This window comes from Monodon monoceros, unplaced genomic scaffold, assembly GCF_005190385.1.
Source record: "Monodon monoceros isolate NGI ecotype Baffin Bay Population unplaced genomic scaffold, NGI_Narwhal_1 Super_Scaffold_9, whole genome shotgun sequence".
Classification (NCBI taxonomy): domain Eukaryota; kingdom Metazoa; phylum Chordata; class Mammalia; order Artiodactyla; family Monodontidae; genus Monodon; species Monodon monoceros.
Genome location: NW_021703786.1, coordinates 30173605 through 30195007, shown reverse-complemented (window position 1 = coordinate 30195007; position 21403 = coordinate 30173605). Strand labels below are relative to the sequence as shown.

General features: G+C 45.1%; 2 protein-coding genes across 5 annotated transcripts in view; one reads left to right on the top strand and one right to left on the bottom strand.

Moving 5' to 3' along the window:
• Positions 1-16341, bottom strand: part of RECQL5 (RecQ like helicase 5) — a 37548-nt gene extending 21207 nt beyond the window's left edge. For all 4 annotated transcript variants that reach the window (XR_003792110.1, XM_029213386.1, XM_029213388.1 and 1 more), the window contains exons 1-8: positions 16174-16341; positions 15535-15671; positions 14572-14693; positions 12462-12980; positions 11758-11863; positions 11108-11219; positions 9551-9713; positions 830-909 (exon numbers count right to left, since the gene is read on the bottom strand). Coding sequence is in view for 3 of the 4 variants with exons in the window: in XM_029213386.1 (XP_029069219.1) it covers positions 830-909; positions 9551-9713; positions 11108-11219; positions 11758-11863; positions 12462-12980; positions 14572-14693; positions 15535-15661 (1229 nt within the window). In the remaining variant the exon portion in view is untranslated. The remainder of the gene's footprint in view (positions 1-829; positions 910-9550; positions 9714-11107; positions 11220-11757; positions 11864-12461; positions 12981-14571; positions 14694-15534; positions 15672-16173) is intronic.
• A 143-nt stretch (positions 16342-16484) lies between these two features.
• Positions 16485-21403, top strand: part of SAP30BP (SAP30 binding protein) — a 34698-nt gene continuing 29779 nt past the window's right edge. The window contains exons 1-3 of the mRNA XM_029213390.1: positions 16485-16630; positions 18077-18186; positions 20614-20661. Coding sequence (XP_029069223.1) covers positions 16525-16630; positions 18077-18186; positions 20614-20661 — 264 coding nt within the window. The 5' untranslated portion in view covers positions 16485-16524. The remainder of the gene's footprint in view (positions 16631-18076; positions 18187-20613; positions 20662-21403) is intronic.

Below are 21403 nucleotides of genomic sequence, written 5' to 3'. Positions count from 1 at the left end.
CTCCCAACCACGACCTCTCTGGACAGTGGTCTGTTCATCTCTTAAGTCTGAAGCAATCAATTCTGCCTCATCTACCTTACAGGGTTGTCCAACGAGATCTGACCAGTGAGAGCAGAGGAATCAAAGAGGTTTTTCGAGCAAAGGGCTACACAAATGCAAGTGCTCCGAGCTTGTCCAGAATGCTCTGGATGTCCCTCATACAGTGCGCCCACAGCTGCTCGTGCCCAGGGCTCTCCCAGCCACAGTCTGCCTGTCACTGAGCAGCTAGCAGGCTCTTTCACGGCCCCCACCACCAGCAGATTCAGATCAAATAGATAAGTGGGTTCCGAGTAGGCAGGCTGGTGTTATGTTAGAAAAGTTGATTTCTCTCCAAGCACATTACCGCCCCTGCCCTCCCAAGACATAAACTGGGCCACATGTCTCTGCTTGGGTCTGGGATGAGAGTGACTACTCCACAAGTGAAGCAGTGGTACAGCGCAGTGGCACATTATCACCACAATGCCAATGGATCAGAACTGGTCACATCTCTCGGAACTGAGTCACCCATGGTGCCAGCCACTCAGAAGTGGGTGGAGTGGGATGGGTAGATGACCACCCAAAATACTCAACGAATCCTCACAGTGCCAGAGTTTCTGGGGCCTTCCACAGAAAGGTGGGAGGGTACCAACTTCCATGCTCCGACAGGAAATATTCCCACACGATGGCTTTCAGCAGGCAGGGGTTCCTTGGTGGCCCAAGAACTGTCCTATGTTAGCTTGTTAACTAGCAGTGCTGGGAGAGGAAAAGATCTCACTAACACTTGTTTCCACACACAAGATAAGTCACTCACCCCAATTCTTCACAGAAGGCCACCAGGGCATCAAAGGCCAAGACAGCAGCTTTATCGGATGCTTTGTTCCCTCTCTTTTCCTGGAGACAAGAAACGACCATTCAGTAAAAGTCTTACATAGTTGGACTACCCTGTAGCCCAACAAATGGTGAGAGAGAAAAATATCAAATGACACTAATAAAGCCATTCACAAAACAGAGTCCCCACAGCTGACCATGCATCGGAATCACCTGGGTAACTTTAAAAGACCTGAGGCCCAATTCAGCAAGACTACTGAATTGAACTTTCTGAACCTGGAGCTCCAGGGAGTTTATATTTTCAAAAAGCTGCTCAGGTGATTCTCATGCAAAGGGCCCGGGGAATGGCATTTGGGAATCACTGTATAATATGACCTAATTTAATAGGGGTTGAATACATACACGAGTGTGTGAAGGAACATACTAACCTGTATGTGTGGAAGGACATGCACTAAACGCTGACAGTCATTACTTCTGAGTGTTGGGATTATACGTTATTTGCCTCTTGGTACATGACTATTTGTTAAATTTTCCTTTTAAAAAACTGTGAAGGGACTTCCCTGGCGGTCCAGTGGTTAAGACTTCGCCTTCCAATGCAGGGGTTGCGGGTTCGATCCCTGGTCGGGGAGCTAAGATCCCACATGCCTCGCAACCAAAATAGCAAAACGTAAAACAGAAGCAATATTGTAACAAATTCAATAAAGACTTTAAAAATGGTCCACATCAAAAAAAAAAATCTTAAAAAAAAATTGTGAAAAAATTTAAAATACACAAGAGCCAAGAAAATATAGCAGACACTAATACCCAAGACATTCTCTATTCTTTCTGCTTCTGGAAGTTGAATGGTTCCCATCTCCCGAACACACAAATCCACATACTTCCTCTACTTCCATTCTCCCAATATATTTATATCACGATTTCTTATTACATCACAATTTCCCTTAAGGTGATTCTTCAGAGCTAACCGCGTGATTATATTTTTACTATTTCCCATGATCACATATCCTTCAACAACGTTGTTTCTCCTGAAATTAACAGCTGACCTGTTTTTTCATTTCCTTAGATTTCAGTGCATCACGAATACCCCCCCCCCAAATGTTCTGATGTAATGAAAAATTCACTTCGGGAAGCGGGGGCCAATGATGGCCAGGTCCACTTTTATCTTTGGAAACGTCCTTCCTGGTGCCTTCCATCCCCATGTTCGACCTGGGCCTCTGCTCTCCAGGCCTGGTGCACAGCAGAGACTACCCTTCACTCTCGTCCTAGGACACTCCCTTTGCCTCGCTCCTGGGTCAGGTCTCCATCTTCCTTTCCTAGTTGACAGCCTCTGCAGTGGAGAACATCCTTTAGTAGCTTCTCCAAAGGAGAAAGTTTCTTAAAATCGTCTGTCTGAAAATGTCTTTATCCTACTTTCACACTAACTGATTGGCTGGGTAGGAAATTCTAGATGGGATGGTTTATTTAGCATTTGGAAGCACTGTTTCTCGTTTCGAATATTACAATGGTGAAAACTGGTGCTCTTTGGACTCCCAGTCCTCCATGTAACACCTCTCTGGAAGCTTTCTGGATCACCTCTTTTTTATTTATTTTTTATTAAAAAATTTTTTTTTCACTGCATTGGGTCTTCATTGCCGTGCACAGGCTTTCTCAAGTTGCAGTGAGTGGGGGCTACCCTTCATTGCAGTGCACGGGCTTTTCATTGCGGTGGCTTCTCTTGTTGCAGAGCACAGGCTCCAGGCACATGGGCTTCAGTAGCTGTGGCACGCGGGCTCAGTAGTTGTGGCACACGGGCTTAGTCACTCTGCGGCATGTGGGATCTTCCCGGACCAGGGCTTGAACTCGTGTCCCCTGCATTGGCAGGTGGATTCTTAACCACTGTGCCACCAGGGAAGCCCCTGGATCATCTCTTTATCTCAAATGATCTCAAATGTCTCAATGATGAGCCCAGTGTGAGTTCTTGTAATTCACTGCGTTAGTAAGTTTTAAATAAATACCTTATACGTAATCACCTTACCGAAATCTTTTCCTTGTCTAATTTGAACTTCAGACAAGTTAATCACACTCCCTTAGGTCATGGCAAACTATCATCCTTGGTCCTCGCAAGACCCCTTCATTCCCAATCACTACTTGCATCCACCTTCTCTCCCGTCATTCAAATTTACTCATTTATTCAATAAACACTTATTAAGCACTAAACTACATTCCCAGCACTGAGCTAGGCATTTATTACAGCCACACAGGAAAGGTTCCTGCTGTCATGGAACTTACATTTCAATATAGCAAACCTATAAAGTGCAACAGTAATAAATATGATTTTTATAAAAAGGAAGATAGGAGATTTCCTGGGCCCCCAGCTATGCCTATTACCCTATGGGGAGTATTTACTATCATTTCTTCTTCACTCCCTATTGCTAGATATTTAGTTTGTTTCCGATTTTCTGTCCTCATGATCAATTCTACCATTCAAGCCCTTGAGCACATAAACTTACGCACTGCCACTTTTATTTACTTATTTATTTTTGGCTGCATTTTTTGGTCTTCTTTGCTGTATGCAGGCTTTCTCGAGTTGCAGCGAGCGGGGGCTACTCTTCATTGCAGTGCGTGAGCTTCTCATTGCGGTGGCTTCTCTTGTTGCGGAGCACAGGCTCTAGGGTGCGTGGGCTCAGTAGCTGTGGCACATGGGCTTAGTTACTCTGTGGCATGTGGGATCTACCCGGACCAGGGACTGAACCCACGTCCCCTGCATTGGCAGGCTGATTCTTAACCACTGCACCCCCAGGCAAGTCCCCACTGCCACTCTTATTTCAGGTGATTTGGTTCCAGAAATAGGATATCGAGGTCAAAGGGTATCTGCATTTTAAAATTTAAATAGATATTGCTAGATTGCTTCCCCACAAAAGACTGTAACCCTGCATTTTTCTCTTGGCGAAGTGTAGGCACTCTTTCCTTCACGTGCCCACTAGCAACAGGAGTTTGAGCTCTTTTACACACGTGTCAAATCATTTTACTTTAATTTGCATTTACCTGATTACTACCTAATTTGAACATCTTTAGACGAGCCATTTGGATGAGCTTTTCTGGGAACTTTCCTTTCATATCCTTTGTTTTTCTTGTCAGTTGGTGAAAACTCTCTATTTATTCTCAACTTTAACCTTTTGTTTGCGTTTTATATTAAATATTTTTCCAGATCTACAGTCTATTTGTTTACGGTATCTTTCACCACGTATATTTTTTCCATAGGTTCAGGATTTATAGAAACTTAAGATTTTTTATATATTCAAATATTTGGTTTTTTAAAAGACAGCTTTCTGGATTTTTAATTTTCATTACAAAAATATCTTCACCATCTCTCCAGCCCTAGGTGGCACACTGGACTAAATTTTGTTTCATTTTTACATGAGGTCCTTAATCTGTCTTTTATATAAGGTGTCAAATGGGGCACTTTTATTTTATTCCTGCTGTGTCAGCACCAGCTATTAGACAATTCATTCTTTTCCCATTAAACTGAATTATCAGCTTCATCAATATTAAACGATGTATTCTAGGACCTTTCTTTTCTCTTTTGGTTTGTTTGTTCTTTGAATTTATTTTTTATACAGCAGGTTCTTATCTATTTTATACATATTAGTGTATACATGTCAATCCCAATCTCCCAATTCATCCCACCACCATCCCCCCTGCTACTTTCCCCCCTTGGTGTCCATACGTTTGTTCTCTACATCTGTGTCTCTATTTCTGCCTTGCAAACCAGTTCATCTGTACCATTTTTATAATAAAGCGGTGTTGAATTTTGTCAAAAGCTTTTTCTGCATCTATTGAGATGATCATATGGTTATTCTTCAGTTTGTTAATAAGGTGTATCACATTGATTGCTTTGCATATATTGAAGAATCCTTGCATCCCTGAGATAAATCCCACTTGATCATGGTGTACGATTCTTTTAATGTGTTGCTGGATTCTGTTTGCTAGTATTTTGTTGAGAATTTCTGCATCTATGTTCATCAGTGATGCTGGTCTGTAATTTTCTTTTTTTGTGACATCTTTGTCTGGTTTTGGTATCAGGGTGATGGTGGCCTCGTAGAATGAGTTTGGGAGTGTTCCTCTGCAATTTTTGGGAAGAGTTTGAGAAGGATGGGTGTTAGCTCTTCTCTAAATGTTTGAAAGAAATCACCTGTGAAGCCATCCAGTCCTGGACTTTTGTTTGTGGGAAGATTTTTGTTGCTGTTGTTGGAAGATTTTTAATCACAGTTTCAATTTTATTACTTGTGCTTGGTCTGTTCATATTTTCTATTTCTCCCTGGTTCAGTCTTGGAAGGTTATACCTTTCCAAGAATTTGTCCATTTCTTCCAGGTTGTCCATTTTATTGGCATAGAGTTGTAGTAGCCTCTTATGATGCTTTGTATTTCTGCAGTGTCCATTGTAAATTCTCCTTTCTTATTCTAATTTTATCAATTTGAGTCCTCTCCCTCTTTTTCTTGAAGAGTGTGGCTAAAGGTTTATCAATTTTGTTTATCTTCTCAAAAAACCAGCTTTTATTTTTATTTTTTAATTTATTTATTTATTGGCTGTGTTGGGTCTTTCGTTGCTGCAAGCGGGCTTTCTCTAATTGCGGCGAGCGCGGGCTACCCTTCGCTGCGATGCACGGGCTTCTCATTGTGGTGGCTCCTCTTGTTGTGGAGCATGGCTCTTGGCATGCAGGCTTCAGTAGTTGCAGCACACGGACTCAGTAGTTGTGGCGCATGGGCTTAGTTGCTCCGCGGCACGTGGGATCTTCCTGGACCAGGGCTCGAACCCGTGTCCCCTGCATTGGCAGGCAGATTCCTAACCATTGCGCCACCAGGGAAGCCCCAGCTTTTAGTTTTATTGATCTTTGCTACTGTTTTCTTTGTTTCTATTTCATTTATTTCTGCTCTGATCTTTTGATTTCTTTTCTCCTACTAACTTTGGGTTTTGTTTGTTCCTCTTTCTCTAGTTACTTTAGGTGTAAGGTTAGATTGTTTATTTGAGATTTTTCTTGTTTCTTGAGGTAGGACTGTATTGCTATAAACTTCCCTCTTAGAACTGCTTTTGCTGCATCCCATAGGTTTTTTTTTTTTTGCGGTACGCGGGCGTCTCACTGTTGTGGCCTCTCCCGTTGTGGAACACAAGCTCCAGACGCACAGGCTCAGCGGCCACGGCTCACGGGCCCAGCCGCTCTGCGGCATGCGGGATCCTCCCGGACCAGGGCACGAACCCGTGTCCCCTACATCGGCAGGCGGACTCTCAACCACTGCGCCACCAGGGAAGCCCCCATAGGTTTTTGATCATAGTGTTTTCCTTGTCATTTGTTTCTAGGTATTTTCTGATTTCCTCTTTGACTTCTTCAGTGATCTCTTGGTTATTTAGTGACATATTATTTAGCCTCCATGTGTTTGTGTTTTTTACGTTTTTTCCCCTGTAACTGATTTCTAATCTCATAGTGTTGTGGTCAGAAAAGGTGCTTGATACGATTTCAATTTTCTTAAATTTACCGAGGCTTGATTTGTGACCCAAGATGTGATCTATCTTGGAGAATGTTCCGTGTGCACTTGAGAAGAAAGTGTAATCTGCTGTTTTCAGATGGAATGTCCTATAAATATCAATTAAATCTATCTGGTCTATTGTGTCACTTAAAGGTTGTGTTTCCTCATTAATTTTCTGTCTGGATGATCTGTCCATTGGTGTAAGTGAGGTGTTAAAGTCCCCCACTATTATTGTGTTACTGTCAATTTCCTCTTTTACAGCTGTTAGCATTCGCCTTATGAATTGAGGTGCTCCTATGTTGGGTACATATACCTTGATCATTATGCAGTGTCCTTCATTGTCTCTTGTAACATTCTTTAAAGTCTATTTTATCTAATATGAGTATTGGTACTCCAGCTTTCTTTTGATTTCCATTTGCATGGAATATCTTTTTCCATCCCCTCACTTTCAATCTGTATGTGTCCCTAGGTCTGAAGTGGGTCTCTTGTAGACAGCATATATATGGGTCTTGTTTTTGTATCCATTCAGCAAGCCTGTGTCTTTTGTTGGAGCATTTAACCCGTTGACATTTAAGGTAATTATCGATATGTATGTTCCTATTACCATTTTCTTAATTGTTTTGGGTTTGTTTTTGTAGGTCCTTTTCTTCTCTTGTGTTTCCCACTTAGAGAAGTTCCTTTAGCATTTGCTGTAGAGCTGGTTTGGTAGTGCTGAATTCTCTTAGCTTTTGCTTGTCTGTAAAGCTTTTGATTTCTCCATCGAACCTGAATGAGATCCTTGCTGGGTAGAGTAATCTTGGTTGTAGGTTCTTCCCTTTCATTACTTTAAATATATCGTGCCACTCCCTTCTGGCTTGTAGAGTTTCTGCTGAGAAATCAGCTGTTAACCTTATGGGAGTTCCCTTGTATGTTATTTGTTTTCTCTAGGACTTATTTCTAGGACTTATTAATTCTCTCTTATTAATTCTCTCATCTGTTCCAATGACTGTTACTGTATTACATGGATTTGTTCGGGGTAGCAGCACAGCATATTCTGATGCTGGGTTAAGCACACCCCTTTCATCATTCTCCTTTTTCATACTTTTCCTGGCTGTTCTTGAGCACTTATTCTTGCACATAAATTCTAAGATTCTACTTCCCAATAGAAGTCTTTTGGGATTTCAATTGGGACTTCATGAAATACTTATATTAACTTTGAGGAGAAAAGACAGTTTTAAGTCTTCCCAATCACTTTTGTATCTGTACAGAGTTTGTTTTCTTTCAATGAGGTTTTAGTTTTCTCATCTAAATCAGTGGCTCTCATCCCTGGCTGCATATTAACATCAACTGGGGAGGTTTTAAAAAAATTCTCTTGATAAGAACCTGTAACATTTACTTCTAGGTATTTTATAAGTTTTATTCTTGCAAATTAAACATGTTTTCATTTCTATTCCTAGGTATTTACAGTAATGTTTCTCTTATGTTCAGCCACCTTGCCAAGTTTTCTTATGAATCCTAGTAGATTTCTAGTAGAGTCTTTGGGGTTTTCTAGGCAGACATTTGTTAAAATTTCTATCTGCTGGTGTCTTCTCTCCTTGTCCCTGTGAGTTTATATACTTTTCATCCTTTTATCGTCCTTTTGGTGGGGATCAGGAATAAGCCCTCGTGTTCAATCTTTCTTATAAGGAAAAGTTGATGTGCATCCTTTTGCAACGTCACACATTATGTTTTGGGGGGGGTTAATCCATGTTGATTCATGTAGAGTTACTGCTTCATTTTTAACTGCTCTGGACCATTCGACTGTGTGACTAGCCCACTGTTTACTTACCCCACACCCCACAGAGGAAGAGTTTTATTTCCCCACTATGTTGCTGCAGCCAACATCCCTGTATACCCTCGTACAGTCCATCATGTGCACTGACACCCTGTCTACCTAGATGTGGAACTGCTGAGTCGCAGTGCACCAGGCCCCTCCACGTACACGTGTCACCTCATCTCTCTTCAAAGAAGCCGTTCTAGCTTATAATCCTGACCATGTCATGAGCTGCCCTCTCCCCACATCCTTGCCAACAGTGACTATGAAGATGTTTTACACTTTGGCCAGTCTGATAGGTATAAAATGACAGCTTGTCATCTGATTTGCATTTCTCTGATTCCTAAGTGAGGCTGAGCATCTCTTTGTATGTTTTTTTTTTCTCTTTGTATGTTTATTAGATATTCTGGCTTCCCCTTCTGTGAAATCCATCCTTTTTGCTATGTAGCTGTTTGCCTTTTACTTTTTTTCCCTGCAGGAGTTCTATACAGCCAGCCAATGATGTCTATCATGATGAAATCCCCAAATGGCTCATTTTTTCACTTTGTTTATGGTGTCTGTCACTATAAAGAAATTTTTAGCTCGAATTTAGTCTCAAACAGATCAAGTCTTCTTTGATGATTTCTGCTTTTAAAAATCTTGACATAGGGACTTCCCTGGTGGTCCAGTGGGTAAGACTCTGTGCTTCCAATGCAGGGGGCCCAGGTTCGATCCCTGGTCAGGGAACTAGATCCTGCACATATGCCACAACTAAGAGCTCACATGCCGCAATGAAGATTCCACATGCTGCAACTAAGACCGGTGCAGCCAAAATAAATAAATTAATTAAAAAAAAAAAATCTTGACATACTCTTCCCTTCCTCAAGGCCATGAAATATTTTCTCCCCAGTTTTACAGTTTTTTGAGGTCTTTAATCCACCTGTAATTCATATGTATATGGCATGGGAGGTAGCGTTCTATTTTATCTTTTTCTAGAATAAATTATTCAACAGTTCGTCGTTTTCCTGTTGATTTCTAATGCCACCTATCATACACCAAGTTCTGTTATATTCCTGAGTCTGTGTCTAGGTTCTCTACAAAGAATATGCAACCAGTTTTTAAAAAAGGCTAAAATCAAAGAACTTACAACAATATGGGAAAATGCTTATGCAACAATGCTAATTTAAATCAAGGCAGGATTGATCTTGACTATGTAAAATAACACACACACAACAGACTGTACGAAGATCAATTAAGTATAAAGAAAAAAGTCTAACCTAGTTATAAGCTATCCACCAACACCCCATTCCCCACCTTGCTATACCTTCTAGCCTCAGGAGCACCCCTCCAGATTACAGAAGCTCCATCTGGGTTCGGAAATTGCAGAGCGGTGGGTTCGGACAAGAAGGGCTCCTACTGCCCAGGACTTACCTGGAGTTTTGCTACTTCCTTCCTGATCAGGAAGCTGACTTGGTCCCGGTCATTCCTAGAGTAATACAGACGGCACCAGGAAGGCTTTCCGTCTCTGCCCGCCCGGCCAGACTCCTGGTAGTACCCAGCCATAGACTTGGCAATATTCCAGTGGGCGACAAACCTGTAAGATCCAAGGGTCAAGCAGCATGAGATGTGGCAGAAAAGCTGAGGGGAGAAGTGACTCCCAGTCAGCGGAGCAGGGGTCTCCACAGGGACCAGGAGTAGGAGGCTGGCAGGCAGAGAGGCAGAGATAGGCCCCAGAGTAAGCATGGCTAGGACCCTGCAGTCCTTCAGCAGGCCTTCTCGCCATGGAGCAGCTCATGGAAAAACTAGCGGACTTAATGAAACAAGGTTAGGACACTTATGAGCTGGGTAAGTCCTTTATAACATCTTTGAAGTGGAAAAAGGATAATACTTATGAAGTACCTACTATGAGCCAGTGTATATATTTGTCTTGTTAAATCATTACAGTGGGGCTTCCCTGGTGGCGCAGTGGTTGAGAGTCCGCCTGCCGATGCAGGGGACACGGGTTTGTGCCCCGGTCTGGGAAGATCCCACATGCCGCTAGGCCCGTGAGCTATGGCCGCTGAGCCTGCGCGTCCAGAGCCTGTGCTCCGCAACTGGAGAGGCCACAACAGTGACAGGCCCGCGTACCGCAAAAAAAAAAAAAAATCATTACAGTCACCATCATGTGAGGTAGTCTCATTTTATAGACAATGAATGTGGGATTCAGAGAGGTAAATTTGTACAAGGGGACAGCAGAGCTAGGATTTGAGCCTAGGAGTGTCTGACTCCAAAGTTGATCCGTTATAAGACACAGCTGACCCAGGAGTCAAACCCTGATTCCAAAGTCCACGTTATCTCAAGTATAGTTCACAGTCTAATTCCTACCCTGACCAACTCAGGGTCACTATGAGGCTTAACAAGACCACGTATGCAAAAGTGCTCTGTAAATCACACAAGGCATTACTGTTGGTGTTAATCAGAGCAAAGGGCTTCAGGCTGCAGCCCAAAATGTCTCCGGAAGGTCAAGCATGCCTGGAGGTAAAAGACTTCCCAACAGTGGCCAGTGTGGGGCTAGGAGGCTGGGATGTACCCATCTCTTCTGGACTGTCCAGTAAACAGTAACAAGGAGTGACGGTAACGAGATCTTTGCCTTCAGTTTTGCACAGGGAGCAGTTTTAAGATAGTTCATTCCACCCCCTCACAGGCTCCAGATGCTAAGGTGGGAGTGAGTGGGGCTGTGTTAAAGGGTGAGCCTGATGGTCTGCATGCTGCCCCCTCTTCTGGGGGATGGAAGAACCGTGCTGTGCCATCACCAGGGAGCAGAGGAACTGTGCACAGAACCTGTCAGCGTTTGGACTATGTACCAGGGACTCTATCCTGGGGCCTCCTTCCCCTCTGGCCCTAGAAGGACACACAGACCTGGCTCCCCAGACAGAGCACCAGGAGGCCCACCCCACCCCCCCAGAGCCAGGCCCCAACTGGCAAAGTCAGACAAGAACAAGGGCTCACCTGACATTGGCTTTGTCCACTCCCATTCCAAAACTAATAGTTGCAACAATTACAGGGACCTTCTCCTCCATCCACTCGTTCTGCACCAGCGTTCTTTCAGGAGCCTTCAGTCCTAGAAAAGAGGGGAAGGTGAAGAAGGGAACTTGCATTTCCCTTGGGTTTCCCCTGAGGTCTACCTTGGGTCTGACGCTGTGCTGGGCACAGTACACACACTGAATCCATCACTTACCAGCTGTATGACCTCAGGCCAGGCACTTAACCCACCAAGCCTGAGCCAGTAAACATAGAGACCCAGGCCTGTGTGTGGCACAGAGCACTCCATAAATGTGACAGCCAGGATTCAAACCCAAGTCCATTGGGCTCCAGAGCCTGTGCTCTTTCCATGATACCAGTACCTGGGCTAAAACACTCATCACCTGCTGCTGGGTGGCCACAGGGTGACAATAAGAATTCAGGAGTCACAATTCCCCTTTTAGATCTCATTTGGGTCTAGACTCCTTTCTGTGAATTTAAGTGAATCACTTTAGCTCTGCCTGGGTATCTGGAAAAAGATGATGGACCACCTGATTATCCAGGATTCTTAAGGAACAAAAGACCAGCTAAGAGGCTTCTGAGAGTAAGGAGGGCCACGTGGCCCAGGTGCCCCTTACCTGCGTGGTACGCCTTGGCATTCACGCCCCTGTAACTGAGCTCTATAGCCAGCTGTTCACAGGCCTCCCTGGTCCTGCAGTAGACAATGCCGCAGCCAGACAACAACTGAAAGGGGAGACACAGGAAGAAAATAAGCATTGGGAAGAACAAAACAACCCATCGCACTGCAGCCTGCTCTTTTTATTTATTTATTTATTTATTTATTGGCCGCATCACGCGGCTTGTACGACCTTAGTTCTCTGACCAGGGACTGAACTCACGCCCCAGCAGTGAAAGAGCCAGGTCCCAACCACTGTCCGCCGGGGAAGTCCCTGCTTTAAAAGCAGCTCTAACTCTCTCTCGTCAGGCTCACGGTCTCCTCTGAGGCAGACCACCTAGCACAGCCCTGCTACTTTCTAACAAGGCAGGACCAAAGCAGCTCAAAACCCAACTTTTCTAACCCTTGCCTCCTCCCCACGAGCCTTGGATAGGTCTGCAAAGGCCCCCCCACAGGAGGACTCCAGGACACGGGAACCCCAGTAAGGGGGACAAGGCCAGGAAACCAAAGGGACAACTCTGTGCACAAGTTTTAAGAAGCTATGGCTAGTCCTGGCTGAGGAAGCTAGAAAAGCAAAGAGCTTGGAAATGAGAATCCTTCTCTAGGCCGCACACAGCAGCCCGCCGCCCCTGATGTACCTCGGCCCCCCAACCTCAATGCCCTCACCCCTTTATCAGCCTTCTGTCCGAGAGCCTTAAGGCAGAAGTCCCTCAGGTTCCCGTAGGGATCAGGAAGCAGTTCCTTGAACTGCACATCATAGAAAAGGTTGGCCCGGAAGCAGGGAGTCTTGAAGGTGGCAACTGGCTGCTTCAGCTGCAGGGCGGCAAACACATCCTCTCGGACCTGCGGGGTGGCTGTGGCAGTGAGAGCCACACAGGGGGCGTGGGCCAGGCGGGGGCGCAGGGCTCCCAGACGCAAGTAGTCAGGACGGAAGTCGTGCCCCCACTGGGAAACACAATGAGCTTCATCCACCACGAGGTAGGAGAGCAGGTGGCGAGACGCCAAGGAGTTTAGGGCGGGCTGGAAGGAGGCAGAAGCCGCCATCTCTGGCGTGATGTACAGAAGCTTGGTCCAGGGCTTTTCCTGCTCCAGGTCACAGAGCAGCTCCTTCTTCTGCTGTGCCGAGAGCTTTGAGTTCAGGGTACTCACTTGGACCTTCAGGGCCAGCAAGTGGTCCACTTGGTCCTGAGGGCAGAAGCGGGAGAGGGGACTATAAGTGGCCCTCAGGCCTCAGTGGTAAACGTCACTGTGACTCCCTGGGGTATTTCACAGCCATAAAACATCCTTCTCCTACCCTCTAACGTGTCTTCTCTTTGCATAAAAAGAAGTACAGAAGGTGAAGTGGTTGATGTGTGGAGCCAGGTAGATGTGGATTTAATCCCGGCTCAATTACCACATGCTCTTCAGCTGGTTCTTAACCTTAACCTTTCAATTTTCTCACTCTCATTCTTTCACTTTGCTATAAAAAGAGTAAAACTACCTAATAGGATTGTTTAAAGAATTAAATGAAATTTTATACTTGGAGGGTACGTTAATGCCCCTAAACACTTAGCACAGAGCCTGAGACTAGTACACACTCACTAAGCATTGTTACTGTTGTTCTCTATCCTCTCTCTCTCTCTCTCCTTTTCTTCATGGTGGATGGCTCTTAACCAATGGCCACACTTCCTCATTTCTGATTCTATCAGTCCATCTGCAGGCCTTAAATATAGTCAGAAGCACAGAACAGATGTTAACAACATCCCAATAAGTTTCTCATCTTTTTTTCTGTCTCATGGCTGTGCTCTCGCCAGAATAAAGCAGAATATACCAGGGATTCCCCTATATTGATTTATATCTCTCTATCCACCTGCATCTTCTATAACATCAAGAGTGCACATGTGGGCTTCCCTGGTGGCGCAGTGGTTGAGAGTCCGCCTGCCGATGCAGGGGACGATGGGTTCGTGCCCCAGTCGGGGAAGATCCCACATGCCGCGGAGCGGCTGGGCCTGTGAGCCGTGGCCGCTGAGCCTGTGCGTCCGGAGCCTGTGCTCTGCAACGGGAGAGGCCACAACAGTGAGAGGCCCGCGTACCACAAAAAGGGGAGAAAAAAAAGTTTATGAAGATTTAAAAAAAAAAAAAAAAGGGTACACATGTGTACATACGAGAATGTGTATGTGCATACACATACAGTTCCATATTCCTCCAGGCAAAAAGTTACAAAGGAGGGTGAGAGACCTCAGGCCATCAAAACACAGAAGACTCATTCATAACCCACCAGAGTGATATGCACTAGTGGAGAACCCCACATTTGGGTGATTCAGAAACCCAATACAGAGAGGGATATAGGCAAATCAAAGAAAAATAAGAGGCAAAAGACCAAAGAAGGGTGGATTTCCCTGGTGGTGCAGTGGTTAAAAATCCGCCTGCCAATGCAGGGGACACAGGTTCGATCCCTGGTCGGGGAAGATCCCACATGCTGCGGAGCAACTAAGCCCGTGCGCCACAACTAGTGAGCCCATGCGCTAGAGGCCACAAGCCACAACTACTGAGCCCGCGCGCCTAGAGTCCAAGCACCACAACAAAGAGTAGCCCCCACTTGCTGCAACTAGAGAAAGCCCACGTGCAGCAACAAAGATGCAACACAGCGCAAAATAAAATTAATTAATAAATTAATTTTTTAAAAAAGACCAAAGAAAGGAGAAGTAAAATTTCTAGCTATTAACCACCCCCCCCCCAAAAAAAACACCTTCCTCTAAACTTTCTGGGCTGCCACCTTTATTCCCCTGAGCCTCACCTGAATCAAAGCAATGAGAGGAGAGATCACGATGGTGATGCCTTTGGCCAACAGAGCAGGGAGCTGATAGCAGAGGGATTTTCCTGCCCCTGTGGGCATGCACACAAAGACATCCTTGTCGCCTGCAAAAATACAAGAAGGCAACATCTCAACGCTTCCTGCCTTTTAATCTCTCCCCTTCATCAAGGCTGTTGAAAATTAAACAAGAATGTAGGAAAAACTCCTCGCAGAGTGTCTGGCACGTACAAGGGTCTCCATATAACCTCAATTCTCTTCCCATCCTTTCTACGAAAAGGTAAGCGGTCCAGGGAGATCTGGCAATGCACACAAACCATTTCCAGTAGTGGCAATAACAACTACAAGGGTAAGAAGTCTGAGTCTGCTGGGCTATGGATGATTGAACTGAACATCCATGAAAGCTGAATACTCCTGGATGAGTGGGCATATCTGTATAGACATGGAAACAACATCACTTAGAGGGCTTTTGTTTACAAGTGTTATAATGTAATTAACATAACACTGCTGCTCCCCACTTGACAACCACCATTTGTCAACATATCTCAGTTTTATAATATTATTACTCCTTCCTTCCCTATTTGGGACCCAGACCACTCAATCTTCAACACAGGAATTACCTAGAAGGTGACTGGCTTCGGCTATTCCTGCCATGCCCCCACCCCACCTCCACCTCACTGCCTACACAAAAAGGAGAATGGAAATTTATGAGCTGTTTTCAAAGACAACCTTAGCTTTGTCTACGAAATATCAGAACCAGAACAGCTGGGTGGTTCTGCCAATAAAACTGCAAGTTTTGGGTGACAGATCTACAAGAGCTCCAAAACCAAATATGGCCCAAGGGTGGGGAGGAAGGAAGGGTCAGAAGGAAGGTGTTCTTCCTTCTGTAGTGGCAGCGCTATGGTATAGCCAGCACAAACATAAATGCAGGTAGTTTGGCAACATTACCTTTCACTACAGCCATGGTTGCCCTCTCCTGCAAAGGCGTCTTAAAAGAGTCAAACCCAAAGACCTTCTTCAACGTGCTCCGGACTCGACGCTCAGGGTCAAAAGGAGAGGAAGAGTTGGTACTCATCTTGACGACAGTGGCCAAAGGTTAAGGCAAAGGTGATGATCATATATGGTTGCAAGGAGAACCCTCTGTTCTGCTTTTCAAAGCCTACTTATTTTTTCTATAAGTTTGCTTTATTACACTCAAACTATATTATTTTCAAATAATATAGCTCCAGGTGAACAGCCTCAAGCAATACATTCCTGGGTAATTATCTCCAATTTTATGCTCGGTGAAAATAAAAACACCCAGCTATCCCAGGCCACGGTATAGTGCAGAGCTAGAAATCAGATCACGAGAAAAAACACAAATGTCTTCAGAACAGTTTGGAGAAGATGGAATTTTCTTCTAAGATCCACCCCCTGCTCTATAAGCACAGCCATGACGACCATTCTTCCCCCCAGGACCCCGACCCCTTCTCCCCCCCACGACCCCCGCGCCCAGAGGAGAGCTCTTCCCTTTTCCTCCTCTGAACCCTAGATCTGTTCTTTCCTCCCTTCCCCAGCCGAAGCCTCCCTCTCTTCACCCCAAGATATCAGAGCCGGCCGTGGGCCCCAAGGAGCGAGGCGCTCTTGTCGGGCAGTTGCTGCCCGCTGGCTCGGGAACTACTCGAAGACCCCCATAAGCCACAGGTAACTCTCAAAAGCCAAACTGCTGGGAATGCAACGTCAGGTAAACCCTCACAAGCTTGTGTCCGTCGCGCAGTGATGACGTTGCGCAAGCGTTGGCGCGAGGGGCGGAGCCAGACGCAGAAACGGCCGTTTTGATTGGTTCTAGGTCTGAAACGGGCGCGGGGTCTCCTGGGATCCGGAAGTAGTTGCCTTTCCGCCCGGAAGTCGGCTCTTCGGAGTCATAGGAGTGAGCCACGCTGGGGCTGTGGGAATAAGATGGCGGGGAAGAAGAGTGTTCTGTCGTCTCTGGCAGTTTACGCGGAAGATTCAGAGCCCGAGTCTGACGGCGAGGCAGGAGTTGAAACGGCGGGCGGCGCAGCTGGTGAGGCCCGAGTAGGGAGCTGGAAGGGGAGAATCGGATGTCTGCTCGGAATGCTGCTCCCCTAGCAGGCGGGAGGGAAAGAGATGGTCATTGTGCCCCAAGTATCGGGCTCTGGAGCCCCAAAGGGCGTTCAGGGTCCTAGGATAGACGGAGCGTTAGATGCTCTGTAGCAAGAATGGACCGTCTCCTTCTTTTGATTGGATTATTCTTCCGAAACTTACTGAAAGTCTTCTCCCTGCTGGGTATTGTGCTGGGCAGAAGGATGGACGAAGGGTGGAGAGGGTCCAAGGCTACTGAACCACCACCTATTTTCTCCGGCCTTGTTGTTTGGTGGGGGAGAGCGAAACTTTTAATTAACGATATGCTTTAGCCATATCTTGGAGCTTTTAAAAATACATCCATCCTGTCTCCACTGCGAGGGAGCCTAATTCAGTAGATCTGGAGAAGGACCTGGGCATTTGTGAGCTTTCCAAGGCTTCTTGGTGATTCCATTACTTTGTGAGTTGTTAAAGCCCATTGGTGATTTTGTTGCTCCACCCTGGTTAAGAATCACAGTGTTAAGAAATGGGAACAGGTCTATATGGGGACGTAGAGAGGCAGCAAGTTACCCAACGTGTCTGGGCCTTGGTTTCCTCATTTGGAAAGTGATGGGGTTCGGGGGGCCTTGGACTGGGTTAGATCCTCTCAGTTTTGTGTGGTCTCTGCCTGTCAGGAAGTTCTCTGGTGGTTTCCCAGTAATTTGTTTTGTTTTGGGGCTTTGTTGTTGTTTTTGTTTTAAACGTAGGAAAAGATTTTGTTTCTCAAGTGGGTATGATTGGGAACCTTTCCAGGTGCCCCCATTTAAGGTCCTGTTCCTAGGGGAGGACACACAAAAACGAGAATGACAGAGTCCTTGTCTTGATGAGAAGACAAGTTCATTGGTGCCTATGATACAAGGTAGACATATGCAGATAAAAATAGATGGGGTTTTTTCTGGAATTTTATTTTATTTTTTATACAGCAGGTTCTTATTAGTTATCTGTTTTATACATATTAGTGTATATATGTCAATCCCAATCTCCCAAGTCATCCCACCCCCTCCACCCACCCCCACCCCACCCCCGCCACTTTCCCCCCTTGGTGTCCATACGTTTGTTCAAAAGAGATGTTTAAACAACATGGTATAATAGTTCAGAGAAGGGAAGGCTTCAGTTGGCATAATAGGCGGATTGGAAGCATTAGAAACGGAATTTAATATTACTCGGTTTTCTTCCCTGTTCTTTTAATGAATTCATGCACTAAATTCTGTGATCTTCCGAAAAGCAGAATCTGGCCTTAAGGTCACTTACATGAGATTTAAGTTTCCTTTTCTCTTCAGAGATAGTCCTGGCAACTCAGATCACTCAGGTGGTTTTTTTTTGCATTCTTTTCCCCATTCATTCATTTTATTTTTCTCTTCTGTTTAAGAGGAGAAAGGCGGATTGGTATCTGAAGCCTATGGAGAGGATGATTTTTCTCGCCTCGGGGGTGATGAAGATGGCTATGAAGAAGAGGAGGATGAGAATAGCAAACAGTCGGTAAGTAAGTCTGTTCCCAAATCCAGAGCTGCTCAGACGACCATTTATCAGAAACTTTCTGACCTGTACCGACAGTGTTCCATTTCGTGCCTAATTTCATCCCCTCCCCCACTTTTATTTTCTTTAGTATCAGTTGAGGAAACTGGGTTGGATATCAGTAGTTCTATTTGAAAATCAAGTTCGTTTTCACCTGTACCATTTTGTATTAACCTTTGAATTGAAACTTGGGGGAAAAGATAGTGGACAATTTTATTTAACACAGATATCAATGGGTGTTTTATGTTGGTTTTCCCTGTTTAGATAATTTATTCCATTTGTAACAGTGCATTCATCCTAATTGGTGTATCATTTATATCTGCACTCAATTCTGTGTTATTTGTAATCTTGGTTGGGGTTCATTCAAATTTTTCAGTTTATTAGAAAGACGAGGAAGGACAGTTATTTGTGCTTTGATCCTTATTAACTCCTTTCTTGACTTTTTACTTGGCAGTTTTTATCAAAGTGTTCTTGATCACAAATCTTGCCTGATGTTTAGTATGTGCTGACTATCAAAGGAAAGAGAACTTGCATCTTAATTAATCAGAAAGGCTTTAGGTACACTGTCACCTGAGCATCATGGGCCAGAATTTTAAAGTTTGGAGAAAAATAAGGATTCAGGCTGGTGCTTAACACAAAGACATACAAAGTTGAATCTCGATATAAAATCTGGTTATTTAGCAACAGCTCTAATTAAAACGCTCAGTGTTCTGTATTATTTGTTTGAAAATTTTGTTACTCGTTGATACTTAAATGTTAACATTAAAATGCTTCACAGGGAATTGCCTGGCGGTCCAGTGGTTAGGACTCTGTGCTTTCACTGCGAGGGCCCAGGTTCAATCCCTGGTTGGGGAACTAAGATCCCACAAGCCGCGAGGTGCGGCCAAAAAAAGCGGGGGGTGGGGGGAGGGCGGGGATAAAATGCTTTACAAATTAAACAAAAACGCGTTTTGTATTTTCTGTTGTTTTGGAAGACCTTTTTATCCCCTTAGGCCTCCCCTCCCCCTTGATTGCTGATAATTCAGAATTGACTAAAATTGTTTAGAAAAGCTTTGTAAGTTATTTCGTTTTTCTGCTTTTCTTAAGTGCATACATAGTGGCTTAACATCCATAACTCTTTTCTTCAGCAAATTTGCACGATGTGTGTTTTTGAAGTGTTATTCTATATTTGCTTTGCATAGAATTTTTACCAGATTTAAGCTTTATTTCAAATTTTAGTAAAATCCTCGCATCCAATCCCAATATAGACATTCTAAAATGTGATTGTACTTGGCTGAGCTACATCTCTGATTATTTGGCCTGATGGGTTTCATTTGGAGGAGATTTTGGAGATTGCGTTTAAAACCTGTGGCTCACTGATGCCTTGCAGGACAATTAAATCTCAAAGCCATCAGTGTAGTTCAAGTCTCTCAGGTGGTGTTTATATTAACATCTGGCAGGCTTTTTAATTTGGGGGTTAAAGTGATTGAAAAAAGCAGTTTCAAATGAAACAGTTTTCTGTTGGATGTTAAATCATGGCTCCCGCGTATTGGGGTGTGCTGGGTAGTGGAACGGATATGGATTATAGCTACCTAACAGGGTAGCTGATCTTTGACCTTCATTAGCATTTAGTGGAATGGTGGGCTAGCTTGGATGAGGTCAGGGCACACTTTGGAAAATGCCTTGCCCGCATGGTGCTTTGTGTCAGGCAGGCCCTTTGGATAGGGAACAAGGCTGGATGGAACGGGTCACCGGCAGTTCTGTGAGCGCTTGCATGGAGGCAGGGCCCACTCAGCTGGGACCCAGGACAGGCTGGGCGTTGCGCTTCATTCCTGCCTTTCCCAGCTCACTCGCCCTGGTCGTTTGATGCCTACCTTCCTACTGTTCATGTTGGTGCAGGTGTTGCTGGTTGAAGCGCTGGGGTATAGTGTGTGGGGGTCATGGCACTCCGGGGGCGAACAATGTTATTGGAGCTCTGAGTCTGATGTATTTGTGTACATGAAAGGCAAAGAAGGAAAAAAAGACTCATACCGGGTTTGAAATCACCGATACTTCACTGGAAACGCCATTTCTGTTTTATCCTGTGGCGCCTGATCTTATTCTTTTCTCAAGCATGTTGCCACCTTTCTCCATTTTTGTGTTTGTGGTTTTTAAACTCAGGCATTTTCATTAATATAGGCTATGGCACTGCTGGCATAACAACTTTGAGCTGCCGTTGTCGTCCCCCCCCCCCGCCCCCCCGCAACATCTCTTTTTCCCCTTCTCTTTCTCTAGAGCCTGGGTCATATGGTAGGGGAGGGGTTCTTGGTGGGACAACCCAGGCTGGGTAGGTTTGCTCCAAACCCTGTTATGCATGTGAGAACCTCAGGCCCAGTCCTTTAAGCTTAATCCTCTAAATTCTTTGTCTTGTAGGAAGATGACGATTCAGAGACTGAAAAACCTGAGGCTGATGACCCAAAGGTATTTGGTGTTGGCTGTGGTGGGGTGGCTGGATACGAACAAGGCATTTTTAACAATATGGCTCAGTTCGTGTGTCTAGTCAAGATCTGTCTCACTAACGTACTGTGTAACCATGTGTAAGTTGGGGGAGAGAAGCCTGGAGACTAACCTGGACTGTCCTGAGGCAGCTTAATTTCCAGCCTCGCAGCCAAGGTGAGAGGCTTGGCTAAGTGCAGCAGCCCACCTCTGCTCCGAATCCAGGTGGGCTCTGGGGGGTCACTGCCCCTGCAGGTGGGTTAGGTGTGGGAATGTTTTTAGAATCAGGAAGCCATAAGGGCTGCCTCATGTACCATGGGCTCTCTTTAGTCGTCTAGATGTGAAGAAGGGCCATAGAGAGCCAGACGAAATGAGACCTCTCCCAGCTATGGGGGATGCTGAGCCTAAGCCTTGTTTTTCCAGGCTTGTGCCCTTCCACTCTCGGGTAAACCACACAGAATGGTTTGTTTTGAAACAACATAGTCATTTCTTCTTGTTTCCATCCCAGTAGCAGCTGAGAGTAATTTACATATCCTTGACCCCATCGTGGTGAAGGTTAAGGCACACACATACATACACACACACACACACACGCCGCCGCCGCCGCCGCCGCCGCCGCCACCGCCACCACCACCACCACCACCACCGCCATTGCCGACGGTGGCGGTGCGGCTCGGGGTGGGGGTGGTTTTTTTTTTTTTTTTTTTTTTTTTTTTTTTTTTTTTTT